Source organism: Mobula birostris, chromosome 27 (assembly GCF_030028105.1).
Source record: "Mobula birostris isolate sMobBir1 chromosome 27, sMobBir1.hap1, whole genome shotgun sequence".
NCBI classification, from domain to species: Eukaryota; Metazoa; Chordata; class Chondrichthyes; order Myliobatiformes; family Myliobatidae; genus Mobula; species Mobula birostris.
Window position 1 is genome coordinate 33458924 of NC_092396.1, and position 22986 is coordinate 33481909.

At 43.4% G+C, this 22986-nt stretch overlaps 1 protein-coding gene across 5 annotated transcripts in view; it reads right to left on the reverse strand.

Moving 5' to 3' along the window:
* The window catches only part of cep104 (centrosomal protein 104), a 134648-nt gene extending 111722 nt beyond the window's left edge, over positions 1–22926 (reverse strand). Inside the window, exons 1-5 of one of the 5 annotated variants that reach the window (XM_072245347.1) lie at positions 22793–22926; positions 19336–19390; positions 16497–16623; positions 14551–14724; positions 12725–12863 (exon numbers count right to left, since the gene is read on the reverse strand). In XM_072245347.1, the coding sequence (XP_072101448.1) occupies positions 12725–12863; positions 14551–14724; positions 16497–16609 (426 nt within the window). In that variant the 5' untranslated portion in view covers positions 16610–16623; positions 19336–19390; positions 22793–22926. Of the gene's footprint in view, positions 1–12724; positions 12864–14550; positions 14725–16496; positions 16624–19335; positions 19391–22404; positions 22653–22706; positions 22731–22792 lie in introns of those variants that run through there. The other 4 variants (XM_072245346.1, XM_072245348.1, XM_072245350.1 and 1 more) reach the window with 4 other exon arrangements.
* Positions 22927–22986: the final 60 nt, after the last annotated feature.

Consider the following 22986-nt stretch of genomic DNA (forward strand, 5'->3'; position numbering starts at 1 on the left):
GAAAAAGATTTGGATGATGAAAACCAGAAAGCTTCTACCTCAAGCTGTAACATCTTTGGAATTGCTACTTGGTGCTGAGTAACTTATCTAAAACTAATTCAAGTTCACTTTATTGCCATTCAACCTTACGCATGGGCAGTATACTGCCAAATGAGACAATGTTCCTCTGGACACACAAAGTAGTATTACCACAAATAAATTAACACGCTTACAAAACACGTTAAAAAGTAAACAGTAAAACATCACTGGTGGTTCAGAAGTGATGAGACCTGTGTGGTTAGCAGAGAGTTCGGTTGTATTATTACCAGGGGGAAGAAGCTGCTTCCCATCCTAACAGTTCTTGTACTGTCTAATGATAGGAGATTAAAGAGATTGTTGGATGGATGGGAGGGCTCACTGACAATGCTAAGGCTCCTGTGTATGCAGTGCTCCTGATAAGTATCCCTAATGGGTGGAATGATCCTGTTAAGGACTTGCGGTCGGATGCCTTGCAATTGCCATACTAGATGGTGGTGCAGCCTCTCAGGACACTTTTGATGGTTCTCCTGTAAAAATTGGTTACAATGTAGCAGGAAGATGGGATTTAAAGCAATCCATAACTGGCCACTCAAAGCATTTCATTATTGTTGAGGTCAGTGCCACTGGATGGTAGTCGTTGAGGCAGGTTACTTCTACCATCTTGGGCACCTGAATGATGGTGGCCACCTTAAAGTCGGAGGGGACAGCAGAATGTTCCAGGGACACACTTAAGATGTCTATTAGAACCTCAGTTGACTGGACAGCACAGTCCCTCAGCACCAGGTATGTATCTTGCCCTGCAGCTTTACATGGGTTGACCTTGTTTAGGGTCTTCCTTATGTATGCTGCCGCCAGATATTGCCTTCCTTGCCGGTACATAGTTCTGTGCATCAAACGAAGCGTTATGTCTCTTTGTACTGTACCTTTGAAATTTTCTACCTGAGACTTGTGGATTATCAGTCATTAAGTTTAAACAAGATCAAAGGCCAATAGGCTCCAAAGGAGCTCAATGATATGAGAATCACAAAATACTGGACAATTGCCCGCAATCATTAAGGTCCATAGCTAGGCAAAAGATCAATGTGGCCTTTTACTTTCGTCCATTTCTAAATGGCCTTTTATAGCCCGAGATGAAACAAGTGAACGTCTCAGCAGCAATAAAAAGGGATTAATGTATCTTTGCATTTGCACTACTGCTCTATCCCAATTTCAAATGCTAAAAATCTTCTATCTAGAACTTTACATTCATTTTTCTGTCTCAAATGATATATTTACATACTAATGGAGATTTTCAAACAAGTAAACATTCCATCAGGAACACCTAGGGTTCAATAAGAAATACGTGAGATTTAATCTGAAGTGTTTTTAATTTTGCAGGTGGCAAGATGGCACTAGCAACTAGGAAGGAATTGATTACCCTGTTCTAAACTAGCCTACTTGCAAATCCAAAAAATACAGATGCTGGAAATCAAAATTAAAAGTAAAGAAATTTTGGAACTACACAGGTCAGGAAACATCTGTGGACAGATAATGTTAAGAGATAACTGACTTTCCTATTTATACTAGAACTGACCATTTCCTAACAAAAGTTGTCAAGTTGTAATATTAACTGCATTTTTCATCAATGCTGCCTAATCCGCTGGGCACTTCCAGCACTGTGTTTACTTAGGAATTACAACACAAGTCTTAGGAATCAATGGGTCGGGCAGCATTGGTGGAAAAGATGAGTCGACGTTTCGGGCTGGAACCCTTTGTCAGGACTGAAGAGGGAAGGGGCAGAGGCCCTATAAAGAAGGTGGGGGGAGGGTGGGAAGGAGAAGGCTGGTAGGTTCCAGGTGAAAAACCAGTAAGGGGAAAGATAAAGGGGTGGGGGAGGGGAAGCAGGGAGGTGATAGGCAGGAAAGGTGAAGAAGGAATAGGGGAAAACACAATGGGTAGTAGAAGGAGGTGGAACCATGAGGGAGGTGATAGGCAGCTGAGGGAGGGGGCAGAGTGACATAGGGATAGAGGAAGGGAGGGGGAGGGATTTACCGGAAGTTGGAAAATTCTATGTGCATACCAAGGGGCTGGAGAGTACCTAGATGCTATATGAGGTGTTGCTCCTCCAACCTGAGTTTAGCCTCATCATGGCAGTATAGGAGGCCATGTATGGACATATCTGAATGGGAGTGGGAAGCAGAGTTGAAGTGGGCGGCTACTGGGAGATCCTGTCAGTTGTGGCGGAAGGAGCGGAGGTGCTCGAAGAAGCGGTCCCCCAATCTGCAAACAACAGGAATTCTGCAGATGTTGGAAATTCAAGCAACACACATAAAAGTTGCTGGTGAACGTAGCAGGCCAGGCAGCATCTCTAGGAAGAGGTGCAGTCGACGTTTCAGGCCGAGACCCTTCGTCAGGACTAACTGAAGGAAGAGTGAGTAAGGGATTTGAAAGTTGGAGGGGGAGGGGGAGATCCAAAATAATAGGAGAAGACAGGAGGGGGAGGGATGGAGCCAAGAGCTGGACAGGTGATAGGCAAAAGGAATACGAGAGGATCATGGGACAGGAGGTCCGGGAAGAAAGAGGATGGGCAAGGAGTATATTCAGGGGGACAGAGGGAGAAAAAGGAGTGAGCGAAAGAATGTGTGTATAAAAATAAGTAACAGATGGGGTACAAGGGGGAGGTGGGGCATTAGCGGAAGTTAGAGAAGTCGATGTTCATGCCATCAGGTTGGAGGCTACCCAGACGGAATATAAGGTGTTGTTTCTCCAACCTGAGTGTGGCTTCATCTTTACAGTAGAGGAGGCCATGGATAGACATGTCAGAATGGGAATGGGATGTGGAATTAAAATGTGTGGCCACTGGGTGATCCTGCTTTCTCTGGCGGACAGAGTGTAGATGTTCAGCAAAGCGGTCTCCTAGTCTGCGTCGGGTCTCGTCAATATATAAAAGGCCACATTGGGAGCACCGGATGCAGTATATCACCCCAGCCAACTCACAGGTGAAGTGTTGCCTCACCTGGAAGGACTGTTTGGGGCCCTGAATGGTGGTAAGGGAGGAAGTGTAAGGGCATGTGTAACACTTGTTCCGCTTACACGGATAAGTGCCAGGAGGGAGATCAGTGGGGAGGGATGGAGGGGAACGAATGGACAAGGGAGTTGCGTAGGGAGCGATTTCTGCGGAATGCAGAGAGAGGGGGGAGGGAAAGATGTGCTTAGTGGTGGGATCCCGTAGGAGGTGGCTGAAGTTACGGAGAATAATATATTGGACCCGGAGGCTGGTGGGGTGGTAGGTGAGGACCAAGGGAACCCTATTCCTAGTGGGGTGGTGGGAGGATGGAGTGAGAGCAGATGTACGTGAAATGGGGGAGATGCGTTTAAGAGCAGAGTTGATAGTGGAGGAAGGGAAGCCCCTTTCTTTAAAAAAGGAAGACGTCTCCCTCGTCCCCCAATCTGCGTCAGGTTTCATCGATGTAGAGGAGGCTGCACCGGGAGCACCGGATGCAATAGATGACCCCAACAGACTAACAAGTGAAATGTTGCCTCACTTGGAAGGACTGTTTGGGGCCCTGAATGGTGGCAAGAGGAGAGGTGGTTTCAAGGCCACCAAAGTAATTTAACTAATCTGAAGGGAAACAGTGTAAAGGTTAATGGCTGATACAGGGTTATCCAATACACAAAATTGGAAGTATATTACTCGTGACTTACAGAATTTCTCCATATCCAAGTGGGTCTGAGGAAAGCTAGGACACCTTATAATTCAAAAAAACTTTTGGTATTATTTACTACAGTACTTGATTATTCAACTCTTCAAAATTCAAAGTAAGATTTATTATCAGAGTTCATATATATCACCAGACATAACCATTGGATTCTTCTGCGGGGATGCTTAGCAAATCTATAGAACAGTAACTATAAACATCAGGAACAGTTAATTCTAAACAAACTGTGCAAATGCAGAATAAATAAGTAGCAATAAATAGCAAGCATGAAATAACAATATAACAGAGTCAGTAAAAGAGCGTAGCTATCCCCTTTTGTTCAAGAGCCTGATGGTTAATGGATAACTGTTCTTGAACCTGGTGGTGCGAGTCCTGAGGCACCTGTACCTACTACCTGATGGTTGCAGTCAGAAAGAGCATGGCCTGCGTGGTAAGGACCTTTGATGATGGATGCTGCTTTTCAATGGCAAAGTTTCATGTAGGTACATTCAATGGTTGGGAGGGTTCTACCCGTGATGTATTCAGCAGAATCCACTACCTTTTGTAGGGTTTTCTGCTCAAAGGCAGAAAAGGTTTTTGATGACATGCCAGCCCTCTGCAGACTCCTGAGGAAGTTGAGGCACTGTCACGCTTTCTTTGCAATACTTACATGATGGGTCCAGGACAGGTCCCCTAAGATAGTGATGCCCAGGAATTTAAAGTTACTGACCCTCTCCACCTCTGATCCTCCAATGATTACTGGCTCATGGACCTCTGGCTTCCCTCTCCTAAAGTCTACAATCAGTTCCCTGGTCTTATTGACATTGAGTGAAAGGTTGCTATTATTACTCCACTCAGCGAAGTTTTCAATCTCTGCCCTGTATGCTGATTCATCAATCCCTTTGATAAAGCCCACAGCAGTGCATCGTCTGCAAAATTGTATATGGTGTTGGAGATGCACCTAGCTATACAGTCATAGATATAAAGCCAATAGATAAGGGAGGCCTGCCGTGCTCCTGTGCCGATGGAGATTGTGGTGGTGATTTTTTCCACTCTGCACTTTTCCCAAAGGTCTTCAGATGATGTTCTTTTACTTGATCTCACCCAGAGATACCAAAACAAAAACACTTTGGAAACTCTACATTATTCTTTGTTGAGGCAATGTAGTTTAATAACTCATGACTCCTACCACTCAAAACATTTTCCACTCCTAAATGACTGAAAATTTTTTGAATTACAGTATATAGATATAATAGAGCTGCTTGGATACACCCACAGTAACAATTTCTCCACCCTTATAGTAAGAGAATTTATACAGAATGCCACAGATAGTCAAGCCAATTAAAAACATGTATGGCCACAAAATGTATTGTCAGCATTCATAATAAGACAAATTTCAAATTACTAATTTGAAACCAAACATATTCTCATCATAAAGCAACTTTGTAGAAATTTTATTCCATAGTGAACAGCTGCTCTCTGATATTCTTGAAGGAATAATCAGTCGACTGCACAAAATCTGCTTAAATAATCAATATTTATAAAGACTATATTCAACAAAGGATTTGGTATTCTCATTAAATTGGCATGGTTGAATGAGCGAGCACGGGTCTAGCTGATGGGAGTACAATTTTAGTAAATGCAAGATCATTCACTTTGATAGAAAAACAGAAGATCACATTATTTAAATGATGAAAGATTGTAGCATTCTGTTGTGGAGAGGGACTTGTGAGTGTTTGTGCATGAATTGCAAATGGATTGGTTTGCAGCTCCAACAGGTTATCAAGGCGGGCAATGGAAAGACGACCTTATTGCCAGAGGGACTGAGCAGGAAGTTGTGCTGCAACTGTACAGGGTACTGGTGAGCCTGCAACGGGGTACTGTGTGCAGTTCTGGTTTCTTTACTCAAGTAGATATATACTGATATGCTGGCTTTGGAGGCAGTGCAGAGGAGATTCACCAGACTGATGAGAGGGCTGGTCTATGAGGAGCGATTGACTCGTCTGGAACTTTACTCATTGGAATTCTAAATAAGATGGGATCTTGTTGGCTCCAGTCTCGGGGTGTTGGCAAGGCAACATAGAAACAAGTCCATCCTCAGTGTTGTGAGTTGTTTGTGACTACAAAAGGACAAGGCAGACACAGGCAGTTCTATTTGCAGCATATTTACAAAAGTGAACTAGGGCAACCAAATCCAAGGAAATAATCCAATATCCACAATATGAAAAAACAGATCAGAGCACAAAGACTACAAGTTTGTTAAAACCAAAACTAGCATGATTCTTTAACTATCAATTCTCCCCAGCAGCTCTCTCTCTCCCCCCACTTCCCGGATGCCGGTTTAAGATGCGCTCTCCAATCGCGACTGGAGCCGTCCTGACAAGGATGCAGGTCCAGCAGCACTCCAAATGGAGAATGACAGCAGCTCTACACACCTAAGGCAAGGAAAGCTGGAGACAGGGGAGTAAGGGCGGGTTGGAGGGGGTGCATGTGTAGAGGGGTGGGGTGGGGGAGGGGGTAGAGAGGGAATAGAAAACAAAAACACAGGCACACACTGCACACCCCCATCTACAAGAACAAATTTGTCTTAACTTTGCAACAAGAATAACACTAACTCATGGACCAAGACAATGTGCCTGCTAATAAATTTTCACTCCTTTTCTTAAAACGAATATTAATATTATAATTTTGGGCAATCAAAGACCAGCGCATAAGGCACTGGTTCTGGTTCTGCATACTAGAGGGAAAGATAATGGGGTTGGTGGTCTGTTATACTAATACAGGGAAAAAAGCTGGAACCTATGTAAATTTCGAAGTGTTGTAATGGAAGCAGGAGAGATGGACATTCATTTTCAATGGCGGAGTAGTTACTTTGGTGCTTGTCAAACTTTTTAAAAAAGTAACTTACAGGGTGATGAATACCATTATCACCCTCCTGCAACAGTGCTGCGCCTGCACCTGTAGCGCAAGTATCAATCTCTCGCTTGAAAGGTTTGCTGTAATCAAGTGCAGCGAGAACAGATGTATGACATAACAGCATCTTCACACACTCAAATGACACCTTCCCTCAGGGGTCCACGTAAAGTAGGCTAGTAAGAGCAGACACAACTGTCAGAAATATTGACAGAAACATTGATAATAACCAGCCATACCAAGAAAGCACCAGAGCTGCCATTTCATATCAGGTACAGAGAAGGAATGTATTACCTTGACCTTCACGTCAACTGGATGGACTTGACTCTGGCCAACAATATTGCCTAGAAGGGTGACTGAAGCTTTCCCAAAGTCACACCTAGCCAAATTAAAAGTCAACAGGGCCTCACCTAAACACACAAATACACGCTGAAGTGTCTCCATGTGCGACAGCTAGTCAGCAGACTAGACCAGTAGATCATCTAAATAAACATCACAGTTGGGCACCCCCTCTAAAACTTGGGACACAAGTCATTGGAATGTTGTAGGTGTGTTCCGCATTCCAAATGCCATGACATAGTACTGGAGGAAATGGTCCAGAATAACAAAGGCAGAGAATTCAGCGCCACGAGGAATTAGCGGGACCTGCCAATATTCTTTTAACAGGTCAAGCTTACTGAGAAACTTGGCTAAACCTACTCTGTCAATGCAATCCTCCATTCACAGCAATGGAAATGAATCAGGCACTGTCTCAGCACTTACTTTCTGATAATCTGTGCAGAAGAGGACAGTTCCATCGCTCATGGGCACCAGGATGTAGGGGGAGCTCCATGGACTAGAGATAGGATGGGCTAGCCCATGACTGAGCAAGTAGGTTACCTCCTGCTGCATCAATGCTCTTTTAGTGGGGCTCACCTGGCATGCATGCTCCTTAGTAGGCTTAGCTCCATTCACAATAATGTCATGCTTCAACACATTTGTTCGAGTAGGCACATCATTGAACAAAGCCGGATAATCCAGAAATGATTGTAACAGATCTGACTGTTGCAGGGGATCTAGGTGTGACAACTGACCAAGGAGCTGCTGTAACACAGAAGAACTCTGCAACCTGGCACAGTGATCCAGGGTGTTCCACAACACTAGGCTATCTTCATCAGTGCTGTCAGCTAGCACAGAGACAGCAACTGCAATGGAGCCAGTGGCCTTACTTCCAAAGACAGTACTCCCATTCTTAGATTAGATTAGATTCAACTTTATCGTCAATGTGTCGAGTACAATACAAACCCAATGAAATGCAGTTAGCATCTGACCAGAAATGCAAAGAATAGTGTTATTTACAAAATAACTGCGAATAAAAAGTAAGTGCTACAGCATACAAATACAAAATACTGAGACAGTACAATATGGGTGCAATACTACTTAGCGCTGTGATGTGAGGTTCAGCAGGGTCACAGCCTCAGGGAAGAAGCTCTTCCTGTGCCTGCTGGTGCTCTGCTCAATCGTAATACAGCCCTAGCACATTGATGTGGCGCACATGGGTCTGTCGCCTACAGTCAGGGGTATGAATTATGCAGTCAGTTTCAGAGAGTTTGCAAGCAATCACGCAAGGTCCTGAAAAATGAGCTTGAAGAGCTGATCCAGATATGGGAAAAAAAATACCAGAACCAAATCCTTAGGACTGAAGCAGCAAGGCACAACTTTTCTATCGTAAGGTGCATTCACCTCAGCCTGCGAGAGTGACAGAGCCTTACTGGCGTACGCACAAGCAGTGTGGAGATGTTCTTTGAATTCCCTAACATAATCCAACACACTGGATGAGGACTTCAGGGAATCTCCTAACAGCTGCTCTTAAGAGTAGTTTAAGCAGTCCTCTAACAGTTTGCTCAGACTAATTCAATAGGACTGAATCTAGGGACTCTTATACAGTTTTGCACACTGCAAGTAATACAAAAGGAATGCCAGTGTCCCAGTCTCTGCCATGTTCCAAACAACAGGAGTGCATCATAGGCTTTAGCATTTGATGGAATCGCTCTCACACGCCCTGCAACTCAGGATGATAAGCACCGGAGGCCTTATGATGGACTGAAATTGTGTTCGTAACCTAGGCAAAAAATTCATATGCCCATCAGTCTGTATAATTCTTGGCAGAATAGATATGGAGGCGAACTGCATCAAAGCTTTAATTATAACAGGGGAAGTAATTTTGTGCAGGGAAAACGGGTGTCTGTGCACATTACGTTCAGCAAAAACTGGTTCCCCGACTTAGTTAAGGGTCATAAGCAATCCACCAACACTCGCTCGAATGGCTTTCCCATCACAGGAATCAGGCGAAGAGGCACAGATGAAATAACCGGCTTAGGCTTACCTGCGCACTGGCATACCAGATAGGTTCAGCATTAGTCAGCCATGGCAGACTTCATTCCAAGCCAAATGAAATAGCATAAAATGCAGTTATATGTTTTATTATCACCTAGGTATCCTGCAAATGGTTGGTCATGCGTTAACTGCAGCACTTACTGTCAGTAATTTGTAGGCATCACAAACTGAAAGACAGCAACCCAGCCCAAGCACATCAAACACACTGGCACCTACTTACACATAAGCAAGCCATTTTCCTCAAAGTAATAATTCTTTTTGCCTGTCTGAATCACCCTCCCTCGCAGCAGATCAACATAAAGTGAGGGAAGGACTTGCCCATTGAGCCGGTATCAGCTGCTTGTGGGTGGCCAACAACTCAAACATCAGACTACTAGATGGAATTTCCTTTGGATGCTTCACAGCGGAGTCCAGCACTACCGGAGCCCTTGCAACTGAGCCAGGTTGAGGCGACAGAAAGGAGTCAGAGAGTTTCACTGTACCTCAAATCTGTAGGACTGAGCACAGGTCACCACAGAGACAGGAAACAGAGGGGAAATCGTGGGCAGGCTCCTCATTCTGGGGTTGTTTCAAGGGTGTACCCCTGCGGCTGGTAACAAAGGCCTTACCCCAATTGTGACAAACCCACTCACTGGTATGACAGTAAATGCATCATGTGTAGGGGAAATTTTAAACACCCATCTCAATTTCCTGCACAAAAGGTGTCCTCACAAAAATCTATAGTCCATCAGAGTGGATAAGAGACTGTGTTGCGCCAGTATCACGCAGCATGGCCTCCGAGACCTGCTAATCTGGTTTAGCAGACTTAGAAACTAGCCCATGAAATAAGAAAGGTGTATTGCTAGATCAGGCTTTGATTCTACATATGCTGAAGCCCAAGGAATACCACGGTCAGCTTTAATCAGACCCACACCTGGAGACTGGTCCAACTGCTGCCATTGCTGTTTACGCCCCAGGCTCATGCCATCCGCGATTAAGCGACCTGACCTGTGACAATAAAAACATATATGATCTTCCTTAGAATGAGGTGGAGTAGTAGGAGGCTGTTTCTCATTGTGAGCCTTCGCCACACTGACCCCTTTCTCAGTGCTCTGAGCTACTGCACGAATACATTCTTGTGCAACACACACCAAATGCGAGAGGAACTCAGCACAAGGCTGAATTCATCCATTAACACAGCAACTTGAGACAAGGAATGTACTTCATGTTCATTCAGGTACAGAACAATACGCTCAGGTAAACATGCTCCAATAGCATCAGCTCCTGGAGAAGCAAAATCTGTCATATTTGACATGCACCATTTACCAAAGAGATGGCCCTTCTTCCTTGCAAACTCAACATACGTCTGAGTTGTGATCTTTCTATAAAGCTCAGTCCATATGCCTCGAGCACAAGCTCATATGCACACAACACAGCAGCCCTAAGTCTCATAATTGAGGCTATCAGACAGCAACAGAGCTTTCACCACAAACTTCCACTGCAATAAGAGGCCAGACACCCTCAGGCCATTGCAAAGACGCTGCTATGCGCTCAAAAGCACCGAAGTATGAATCTGGCTCACTCTCACAAAAAGATGGCACTAATTTGATGTGCTTACCAACATCAAACCCAGTCTGTGGGGTCACTGGCTCAGAGCTCACTATGGGCGAAGAAGCAGGAGTCAACCACGCAACCAGAGCTGCAACAATTTTTGCTGCTTCAAACTCCAGCTGCCACAGTTTAATCTCCTTCTCAGCCTCTAGCACCAATCTGCAAACACCCAGCCTCCAGCTTAGCTTGGTTTGCAGCACATGCTTTTTCTCCTCTGAGGTGAGCTGCAGCCATGTCAGACACACCCCAAACCGAGGATTGCACATACTGACCAGTGAACCTTCACCCTCAGACACAGAGAACACATAACGTGACTTTGGCCCCAGCCTCAGCCACCTGCTGTACCTCTTACCCCCTCAGACTTCTCAGCTGTGGGTACCTCTCCCCCATCAGGTGCCTGAGTACCAAACACAAAAAGCCACGATCCATTAGACATACCAGCACAGCATCCTTAATGACCTCTTTAAGGGCTTGTTTAGCTGCAGGAATACTAAAGTGCTCTGCCAGAGGCAGCAAGTCGTCCTTAAGGCACTTGTTTAATTGCTGTACTATAGGATCTTTCAAAAATGCCCACACACTAAACTGGTCTATATCCACATTGAGAAACTTCACCCAAACGGCTGTAAGTTTAAACACAATGAGTGACACCAACCAAACCAGCCAACGTGGTTAAGAGCACCCTCCGATGCCTGTCTACCTAACCAACAAACACTACCTAAATCCTAGCTGCTTTAAAGGGCGGCTTTAAATGCTCAACTCTGAGGCAAAATGTCCCATAGCATACGCCCACCAAAGATTAAATCCCCACCCAGGATTACCCTCCAAAACAAAAAATAACAAACTAGTGTTCCAATGGAAGGAATGAACACACCAATTTAACAGAAGAACACTCAATAATACTTCGATCACTCATAAAAGAAAAAGAAATTCAACTCACCCTTTACAAAAGAAACCAACTCCAACAGTACGTATCCCAGACAGGCCCCCAATTTATGTTACATCCCCCTGCTGGATCTAGTCGGGGATGCAATATAAAAACAAGTCCACCCTCAATGCTGTGAGTTGTTTGTGACAAGTACAAGGTAGGCGCAGGCAGTCCTATTTGTAGTATATTTACAGTTTTTACACATATTTACAATATGGGGACAAACAAATCCAAGGGAGCAATCCAGAAGTCAAAATCCATAATATGAAAACACAGGTCGAATCACGAAGACCACAAGTTTATTAATACGGAAACTAGTGCAAATCTTTAACTATCGATTCCCCCCAGCGGCTCTCTATCCCCAAATCCCAGCTTGCCGGCTTCTTTAAATTGTGCTCTCCGAGTCATGATTGGAGAGGTCCTGACAAGGAGGCAGCTTCAGCATGCTCTAAACGTCAAATGAAAGTGACTTGGCACACCTAAGACAAGGAAAGCCGAACGGCGAGAAAGAGAACAGAAAACCATAATACAGGCACACCATGCGCATGCACATAACAGAAAGGATAGATAAGGTGGAGGCAAGAAAATTTTGTCGAGAGACTTGAACTGGAGGACATAGCTTCAAGATTCAGGGGAATAAATTTAACATGGAGATCAGGAGAAACTCCTTTTCCCACCTGTGGAATTCTCTGCCCAGACTACTTCATAAAATATGTTTAAGATACTGTTAGATAACTTTTGCATAGCAGGAGAATTAAGGGTTACGGGGGAAAGAGGGTAGGTAGAATTAGGCCATAGCCAGATGAATCTGATGAACCAAGTGGCCCCTATGTCATTGGTGACAGAGGAGTTTTAAAAAACCTCCCATCTTCGATAGATGATCTCTTCTGACTTCCATCAGAAATCACGGCAAGCTCCATTATCAATACTTAAATTTCTGTTTGACTTTTCCTTGGCTTTGTTCAATTTCTCGTCTAGCGTGGATTTAAATCTGGAGTTGCTTGTAATTTTACAATCTAATTGACATCAGCCATGATTTTATTTAGTGGCAGAACAGGTTTGATGAGCCAGATGGCCTATTTCTGCTCTTATTTCTTACGTTTTAACACTATGTTCCAAGTAGATAAAAGGAGTGGTACATAAAAGATAAAACTTGAACAATCCTTGAATACAAGGATTCCCCTCATAAATACATTTTCAAGTGTGCATAAAATTATCACATTACCTGGTTGTACAAGTTATATCTGTTGACGTGATTTTTGTGGAAAGTTAATTTCAGATATTTTCCAACTGCATCAACGTGGACAGACTTAAGTTCTCGAGCTTTGAACCCTGTCTTCTGGTTATCTGACAGGGAAACATAACTGTAAAAACAAGTTAATGTACATAAATATTTAATAAGCTGTATGAAACAGATGAACTTCAGCACTTTTAAAGCAGTATCTTGCAATTAGATAGTAAAATTTCAAGCAACTCCATAGTAAAATTCCACTTGCTCCCTGGCATCAAGTTCCAGACATCCACCACTCTATGTAAAAAAACTTAACCTCTGATATCCCCCATTCTTTCCTCCAATCACCTTAAAATTATGCCTCCTCATATTAGCCATTTCCACCCTGGGGGGGAAAACTGTCTCTGGCTAACCACTCTATTTATGCCTCCTATAATTAGGTGACCAGAACTAAACACCAGGGCTTTATAGAACTGCAGCATTTCCTCACAACTCGAACTCAATGCCCCAAGGAAGGCTAACACATAATTTGTTTCCTTAACAACCCTATCAGCATACGTGGCAACTGGAAGGGATCTGTGGACATGGATCCTGAAATCTTTGTTCTTTTAGATGGTTAAGAACCCTGTATTCTGCCTTAAAAATATGACCTTCTAACATTTATCACTTCACACTTTTCTGGGTTGAACTCAATCTGCCACTTCGTAGCTAGATCTGCAAAGGAGATTTACCAGGATGTTGTCTGGATTAGACAGCACGTCTAGGAAGGACAGGCTGAGTGAGCTAGAACCTTTCTCATTATTGTTCAAGAGGAAAGGCAATGTGATAGAGATGTACAAGATGTATGAAGCATAAATTAAGTGGATAGCCAAAGACAGGTTCCAAAGTGGAAATGGCTAATCCATGAGGGCATAAATTTCAAGTGATTGTGAAAGTATAGGGGTGATGTCAGAGACTAATTGTTTTTTTTCTTTTTAAACAGAATTGTGGGTACACAAAATGTGCTCCCAGGGCTGGTGGTAAGGGCAGATTCATTAGGGGCATTTAAGAAACTCAGGAGAGGCACATGGATGATAGAAAAATGGAGGAGGGAAGGGTTACAGTATGTTATCAGATCAGCACAATACTATCAGCCAAAGGTCTGTACTGTGTCATTTTCTAATGTGCCATTGTAACCTAGAGAAGTGCCACAAAGTTTGTGAACCCTATACAACTTTCTCTACTTCTGCATAAATATGACCTGAAATGTGATCAGATCACGCAAGTCCTAAAACTAGATAAAGAGAACCCAATTAAATAAGAATCATACTTGTTCATTTATTTATTGGGAAAAAAGATCCAATATTACATTTATTTGTTGGGTGAACCTCTGAAGTAATGCCTTCCACAGAAGCTATTTGGATTCAGATGATCCAATCAATGAGAATGATCGAAGGCGTGGGCTGTAGAGGGGCCCTACCCTGTCATGATTGGTACATTTAAGAGCCTGTTGGATGATAAGAAAAATAGATACATAGATGAAAGAAAAATGGAGGGCTATGTTGGAGAGAAGCATTAAGATTGATCTTGAAGTAGGTTAGAAGGTCGGCACAACATTGTGGGCCAAGGGATCTATACTGTGCTGTACTATTCTATGTTCTATGAAAACACTTAAAGAAATATATTTCCCCTTTCCTATTTGAGAATATTTTCAATTTCTTAAGATGTTTTCTCTGTTTGGTTTCTACTGAAGGACATTTCAAAAACCTTATTGCTTTAAATTTCTCAACAGGTGGCAGCATAGTTATGTTGAAATCTGCTGATCTGACATTCAGCCATACCCAAGTCTACGAAACGTGTCCACATGTTGCAACCCAAAGTGATCTGGAAGACTGTCACTGATGTAAAATTCAATTTTTGTAGAAATCAAATACTGGTGTGCAAGTAACTGAAGTTTGCGAATCCTACAACGCTCCACCATTTGTAGGATAATCTCCTGTGGGTAGAGGCAGAACCTAGAGAAATCAAATTAAACAGAATTCATTAAAATATGCCTCTTTCCTACTACCAATCCCCATTTATTGTACCATCTAGAAACAAAAGAATTGAATGGAAAAGAATTGAATGGAAACAAAATTGGAGTGCTACAATTTTACTTCTTTTGTCAATGCATAGCCACAGAGTCATGGTCTAATTAACTCAAATCAGTCTTGGCTTTTTTACAATCCTTTTTGCAGAACTCACAATTAATGTGATGACTTGATACTTTGCACTGCTTATCAACAAAGGATCCTGGAGACTCACTCAGACAGGCAGACTGTTCAATCAGAGGCACAAGAATAAGAATCAAGTATAAAATCAGGTACAATGCAGTTCTATCAAATAGCTGATGTCCAAATGCCAACAAGCACTTCAGATAATGGCATTACTAGGCTGGTAAGCCAGGTGAAGCCAGTCACGAGCTCCAGATACAATGTGAGTGGTTGCACTCAGCTGCATACATGCAAAATGATGTATCTGCCACATTGAGCTGCAGAAGTTGTACAGTTCTGTCTGACTGGCATGGCACAAGTCTATGCTAAGAATACAGATTTAGAGATACAGTGCAGAGCGAGCCCTTACGGCCCAACAAGTTGCATTGCCCAGTAAACCACCTTTTAACCCTAGCCTAACTGTAGGTCAATTTACAATGACTACAAACCGGGCCTCTTTGGTTGATGGGAGGAAACCGGAGCACCCAGAGGAAATCCACATGGTCATATGGAGAACATAGGTACTTACAGACAGAGCTGGAATTGAACTCCGACATCCCAAGCTGTAATAGTATTGTATGCTACCGTGGATACATACAAATACTCAACAGATCACAAAAAACTTAAAATCTTTTGAGAACTGAAGTTTCAAAATATATCAGATGTTTGACACAAACAACTGATGCCTGATTGCCCATGCAGCTGTTCACACTCGGACATCTGCTCATTGACAGATCTGCATTGTACCTGATTTTTACTGGGCAAAAACTTCAAGCAATTTGAGATTTTTTAAAATAACGTTTATGTTCGAAATAAAGCCAGCATCTAAATCAAATGAAACATTTTTAAATAAGTGTATTTCAAACACAAAATATTCTGAAGCAGAGCAACAAGGGCCTGAAACATGCAAGTTACTAATATATCAACCATCTTCATGCATGTGGAATATGCTAACTTAATGGATTAGAAAACTGCAACCCATTAAGCAAAGCCTTGTGTGGCTCTAACACCATAATCCTGTCATTGGGACAGGCCAGACCAAGTTTCACAAATGATAAACCCAAGGAAAATGTAATTGCCAGAAGCTTTACCAGACAGTGTTTCTAACCAATCCTGATAGTCAGCATTCAAAGCTTCAGTAAACCTAATTGCAGAAAACAAACAATTCTACTTTTCATCTGCTGTTGCTATTAGGTAATTCCAGAAAGTTAATGCTCCATTGATAGGCCATCCAGCTGTGGAGGGCAGTTGGGAGACTAGTGACAGTTCTTCCAGCAACACGAAGGCTTTAGTATTCATGCAAAATCCAAATCTGCTAGAAAACTAAGAATTAAGCAACTAGAAATTCTTAGAGCAACACACATAAAATGCTAGAGGAACTCAGGTCAGGCAGCACCTATGGAAATGAATGAAAAGTTAACATTTCAGGCCAAGAGCCTTCATCAGGACGACAATTACTAGAAATTCTCCGCTGTTTCCCATTTGGAAGCGTAAATCTGCATGGGAATTAATAGCAATGCTTTGATTTTCCTTACCTCGGAGACCGCCAGCCACTAACTGTTGGAGCATGCACCATCAGTTCATTTGAATTATAACCATCTTCATGGCCAGATGAGCTTATAGTAACAAATCCAATTTTGTGAGGCATTCTGGAAAGTTAAGCTGTAATCAGACAAATTAAAACAAATGAAGGAGCTTCACAGATGTCCATGTATTTAAATATTTTGGTAATACTGTAGCAATCAAAAAATTGCTATTTCCAAGAAGCATTCAAAACCCCAAATTAGGAAGGATGTGCACTTGCCTTAGATAATTTGAAAATAGGTTTAAAGCCAATGTTTTTAATGTCCCAGTTAATGATTCAGCAGTCATAGCAACAAATTAAAGAGACTGTTCCATGATACAGCAAGGGCAGCATGGTAGCGTCGTGGTAGCACATGCGGCCCAGGTTCAATTCTCGCGGCCGCCTGTAATACGCACGTATGTTCTCCCTGTGACCTTATGGATTTTCTCTGGGCACTCTGGTGTCCTCCCTCAGTCCAAGGATGTAACAGTCGGTAGGTTAATTGCTCATTGTAAATTATCCTGTGATTAGGCTAGGATTAAATCAGAGATTGCTGGGCAACATAGCTCGTAGGACCGGAAGGGCCTATTCCACAATGCATCCCAATAAATAAACAAAATGACTCGAGCTTAAAGATTCTGCAAAGGGAATCCAGAAGGATTCAATTTCAAATTGGAATACAAGCCTAACGTTTCAGAGAATTTATTTTCCTCCGTGCAAATCAATATGAAACACTGCAAAGTCTACCAAAATGGGAAATTTTAAAAACCTTCACTAAGATATTGAACAAAAAGATAGTTTCTATCCTGCGATTAAATTTCATTTATAGTCAGTCTGATAGTCATTGGTTACATAGAATCTACATCTGCCTGTACCTTTATTTTGACCATTGAAAATATGCTATCATTGATTCATTATTGAAGTGGCTGTAAAGGATGGTGTGATTTTCAGCTTATTAAAATTTTGATTGAAAATGATAAGCATTGTGACATCACCAAAATATTCCTGAATGAAGTGCTAACCAGTTAAACACATAACACGGACACTCGCATGGCACACCTGCCTCTTTATCGGCTATATAGAACAGTCAATGTTTGAAGCCTTCTCCTGTTATACTCAACTCTTCCTCCACTACTCTGATGACTGCACTGGTAGTCAGTTTTATCAACTTTACCTCGAACTTTCACCCTGCCCTTAAATTCATTTGGTCTATTTCTGACACCTCCCTCCCCTTTTTTGATCTGTCTCCATCCGTGGAGACATATTGTCAACTGACTTCTTTTATAAACCAACTGATTCCCACGATTATCTCGACTATACTTCTTCTCAGACAATCTCCTGTAAAAATGCTATTCCCTTTTCAGTTTCTTTGCCTCCACCACATCTGTTCCCAGGACATGGCTTTCCTTTGCAGGACATCAGAGATGTCCTCCCTTAAAGCATATGGTTTCCCTCCCTCTCACCCGCATTTCCTGAACATCCATGCCTACGCTGTCTCTCCGCCACTTTAACAGTGATGGAGTTCTTGTTGTCGTTACCTACTACCCTATCAGCTTCTGCATCCAACACATTATCCTCCGCAACTTCCGCCATTACTAAAGGGATTGTACCCCTAAGCACATCTTTACCTCCCCCTCTTTCCCCACCCCCCCACCGCTTTCAGCAGGAATTGTTCCCTCCTGTCCATTCGTCCCTCCCCACAAATCTTCCCCCAGGCACTTATCCCTGCAAGCGGCCTAGAGGCTATAACTGCTTATATTCCTCTTCCCCCACTTCCATTCAGGGCCCCAAACAGTCCATGTGAGACAAAACTTCTGTAAATCAGCTGGGGTCATCTATTGTGTCCAGTGCTCCTGATGTGGCTTCAACCACTTTGGTGAGAAATGTCATAAATTGGGGGACCACTTCGTCAAGCACCTTTGCATCATCTGCCACACGCGGGACTTCCCAGTAGTCAAACATTTTAATTCCCATTCGGAAGTGTCGGTCCGTGGCCTCCTCTTGTGCCAAGAGGAAACCACCCCCAGGATGGAGGAACAACATGCCTGAGTACTCTCCAACTGATAGCATATCCATTTCTCCTTCCAGTAAACAAATTCCCCCCTCCATTCCCATTCTGACATGTTACTGCTTCTCATCTGCCTATAACTTCCCCTTGAGTCCCCACCTTCTTCCATTTCTCCTATGGTCCATTCTCCTCTCCCATCAGATTCTTTCTTCTCCAGCCCTTAACCTTTCACACCCACCTGCCTTCACTTCCAGCTAACCTCTTTCCCCTCTTTCCACGTTTTTATACTGGCCCTTCCTTCTTAATTCTGAAGAAGGGTCTCAGCCTGAAACATGAACCATTTATTCTTTTCCCTAGATGCTGTCTGACCTGCTGAGTTCCTCCAGCATTTTGTGTGCATTGCTTAACATGAAATACAAAAGCTTCTAATAAGCCAATGTTAAAATGATCTAAAAGCAACTGTATTTTAAAATACTTAATCTAAAAGAACAAAGTGCGTAGTTGCACTTTTTTTTTATTAAAGACAACAATTAAGAAGGTTGATCTTCTACCACATATGTTTTAACAAACAAATCAGGCACAATGACTGTCAAAGTTTATGCAATAGAACTAAAGACAAAATGATCCATTATACTGAAACTCAATTCAAATAAACTATGGAATAGCAGAACTAGATAGGCAAACAAGCAAAATTGATGGAGATCTAAGTGCAAATCAAAATGAGTTCAATGCCAGATAGAACAGATTAGAAAGTGTCAAGATCTATCGACAAGGTGAAACCAGTACACATGTACAGTATTACCTTCCAGCCTCTGGCAGCAGGCAGTCTTATTGCTTTGCCCTTCCAGAAGGGCAGCCTAATAGTAGGGGGAAAAAAAAACAAAACAAATTTTCAGTAATTTCCCACCTGGCTGGCTGGAAAATTCAGCACCTTTAATTATTTTTTTACCCATATTTCACAGTAATATGAAAGTGGTAAAGGAAACATTTGAACTGAACAGAAAATGTACCAACTAAGTTATTATAAAAGGCCACTTCCTCAAAGATTAAGCATCAGAACTCCTAAAATATGTTAAATGCAATTATACTACCTACGTTAATGCAGTTCCAACTGAATGTGGTAGAATTTTCAAACACAATCCAAAAATCAAAATTGCATAACATGAGCCATGCATTTCTAAGGTAATTACCTCAGGGCATAGGAAGCAATTTTGAGATTATAATCCTAGAAGTCCTGCTTTTCAACTTCTACAAAACACTAGAATTTCAGGACCTCATCTCTCTTCTTACCTACGTCAATAGGACCAACATGGGCATCAACTTTTAGTTGTGGATTCACAAGGAGGCTGAGCAGTGACAGGCATGGCAAATCAAGGCCAGGTAGTCTTTCTTTTTTCAGCACAGTATTTCATTCAGAGTTAGAAGTTGAATTTAGTGGAGTGGGTATGCTCCTCCTGTGAAATTTGGAAGATCACTATCAATGGCAACTGTATTTGTAGGAAGTGTCCACCAACAACTTTTCTTGAACCACATGGACCAGTTGAAACAATAGTTCAGCATTCAATACTGTGATTCCCCTCCAAGCTGACCGCCAGCTTGGTATCAGCTCATCCTTCTGCAATTGGACCTTGGACTTTCTAACAGACCCCAATCAGTTAAGTTAGACAACCCCTCCTCCTCCACTCTCAGCCTTAACACCGGCATGCCTCAAGGCCGTGTGCTGAGCCCTTTTCTGTACTCCCTTTTCACCACTCCCTTTTCACCTATGACTGTGTTCCTGTACATGGTTCTAACTCCATAATCAAGTTCACAGACGACACCATGGTGGTTGGCCTGATCATAGGGGATGATGAGACGGCTTACAGGGACGAGGTCCAGCACCTGGCCGTGTGGTGTGCTGACAACAACCTGGCCGTTAACACCCAGAAGACCAAGGAGATCATTGTGGACTTCAGGCAAGCTAGGAGCCATACTCACATCCCCATCTACATCAACGGAGCTGTAGTGCAGCGTGTATCAAGCTTCAAATTCCTTGGTGTCCACATTTGCCTGAACTCCTCCATCCTGATCAAAAAGGCGCATCAGTGCCTTTATTTCCTGTGGAGCATCAAGAAAGCTCACCGCTGTACCATTGAGAGCATACCCACCAACTGCATCTCAGAGTAGTATGGCAATTGTCCCGTATCGGACCACAAAGCACTCCAGCATGTGGCGAAAACTGCCCAGCGGATTATCAGCACCCAATTGCCCACCATTGAGAACATCTACCATAAATGCTGCCTGGGCAGGGTGAAAAGCATTATCAAGGATGCATCTCACCCTAACCATGGACTTTTTACTCTCCTCCCATCCAGTAGGCGCTACAGGAGCCTCCGCTCCCGCACCAGCAGGCACAAGAAGAGCTTCTTCCCTGAGGCTGTGGCCCTGCTGAACCTCACATCACAGCACTAAGCAGTAGTGCACCCATATTGTACTGTCTCAGTACTTTTATATTTGTGTGCTGTAGCACTTACTTTTTATTCACAGTTATTTTATAAATAACACTATTCTTTGCTCTGGTTAAATGCTAACTGCATTTCATTGGGTTTGTATCTGTACTCGGCACAATGACAATAAAGTGGAATCAAACCTAATCTAATCTAATTATGGGCCTTGATAGACACAGACATTATTCAATAGGTCAGACTGACATTTCGGAGGACACACAGTGATTCCAAGATGATACGTTGCCTTTCAGGCATGGGGGTCAGAGAAGTCACTGAGAAATTGATCAGGAAATAGGAAGGCCGTGTCAACTATGGGAAACTGTGCAGGTGCAGAACATTCTGAAAGGGAGGTGAGCAGCCAGAAACTGTGGTCCATATTGGTACCAACAACCTGTGCAGAAAGAGAGATGAGGTCCAGGAAAAGGAATTTAGGGAAAATTGAAACAAGGGACTTTTAGGGCAATTATCTAGGATTATGTCATATGGTAGTAAATTTAGGAAGAGCAAGATAAAACAGCTAAATATATGGCTAAGGAATTGATGCATGCAGGCCCTTCAGATACTCAGCAATCCTGAGGAAGGGTCTCAGCCTGAAACATTGTCTGCTTATTCGCCACCGTAGATGCTGCCTGATTTGCTGAGTTCCTCCAGCATTTTGTGTTGGCACATATTGAGATAATTGAAATCTTTTCCAGGACAGGGCTAAATGAATCTCCCTACATCCAATAGCTCAGCAGGGAGATATGCCATGTTGAGATGATATTAAACTAGTAACACAAGAGTGGGACCCAAAATTGCAGTGCAGCAGAAGAAAAGAGAGAAGCACATATTGTGAATACAGCAGGCAACTCCAGTGGGCAGAGTCGGGGGGGGGGGGGGGGGGGGAGAGAGAAGGTCATGAGTGCTGGGAGGTTTAACTGCATTCCATTTAATGCAAGGAGATAAAGCAGATTAACTGAGAGTTTATATCAGCCTGTAGGATTAAATTGTGCTAAATGCTAATCACAGAAACATGGCGAAGGCAAGGCAGCTCAATGTTTCTGGGGTGATGGGGCTCGAGGGTTTCAAAGGGGTGGAGGGGGAAACGGCTATTGAATTAATCACTGGTTAGGGAAAACAGTACTAGGAAAGATACCTGGAGAGATTGGCAACTTAAGTTTTATGGGTAGAATTTATAAGGGGGAATCACATTAGGGTATTGGGATTTAGGGAAGTGTGTAACGGAGACCCGAGAGGCAAGTTTTATTTATCCAGAAGCTTATGGGAAAATGAAACAAGCTGAAAGAGGTAAGTACAATCGGGGCATTTATGAATCATTTGGACGACTACATGAACAAGAGTATCATGGACCAAGCGAGACTAATTAACTAGGCATTTCGTATTACATGATCGAGTCGAGCCAAAGGACCTTTCTCCGAGGTGGAAGAGCAAAAAGGGAAAACGCTGGAAATGCTCAAAGGGTCGGGCGGCCTCTGCATTAGGAGAAAAGAGTTCTGAAGAAAGGGCGACCTGGCACGAGGAAAGTTGAAAAGCAAAATAAAACTCTCCAAAGGTGCGAGGAGTGTGGGCGCGGCAAGCGACCGCAACTGCCCCGACACCCAATGAGCAGGGCCGGGCCGGGCTGGGCGGGCAGCCGCCCTTCCCGACAGATGCGGCGGAGGGAGCCAACCCGACAACGTGCTAGAACCTTATCCGGATCCCAGGCTCTGCACCCAGTTCCGTAGGACCCGTCGCCCTGACGCCGGAATCCTCGTCTACGGCCATCATACACACATCGTTCCCGTGAAGCCGACCTGCCCTCCGGCGCCGCGATTTAACGTCCAGCCGCCAACAGGTCTCGCCGCCGCAGGCCCGGACACACACCACATCTCCATAACCACCGCCGCCAACAGTGCACACTGCGCAGGCGCCGGTTCCCCCACCGGAAGTGACCGGGCTGAGAGCGACGCATGCGCACACTGCATCGC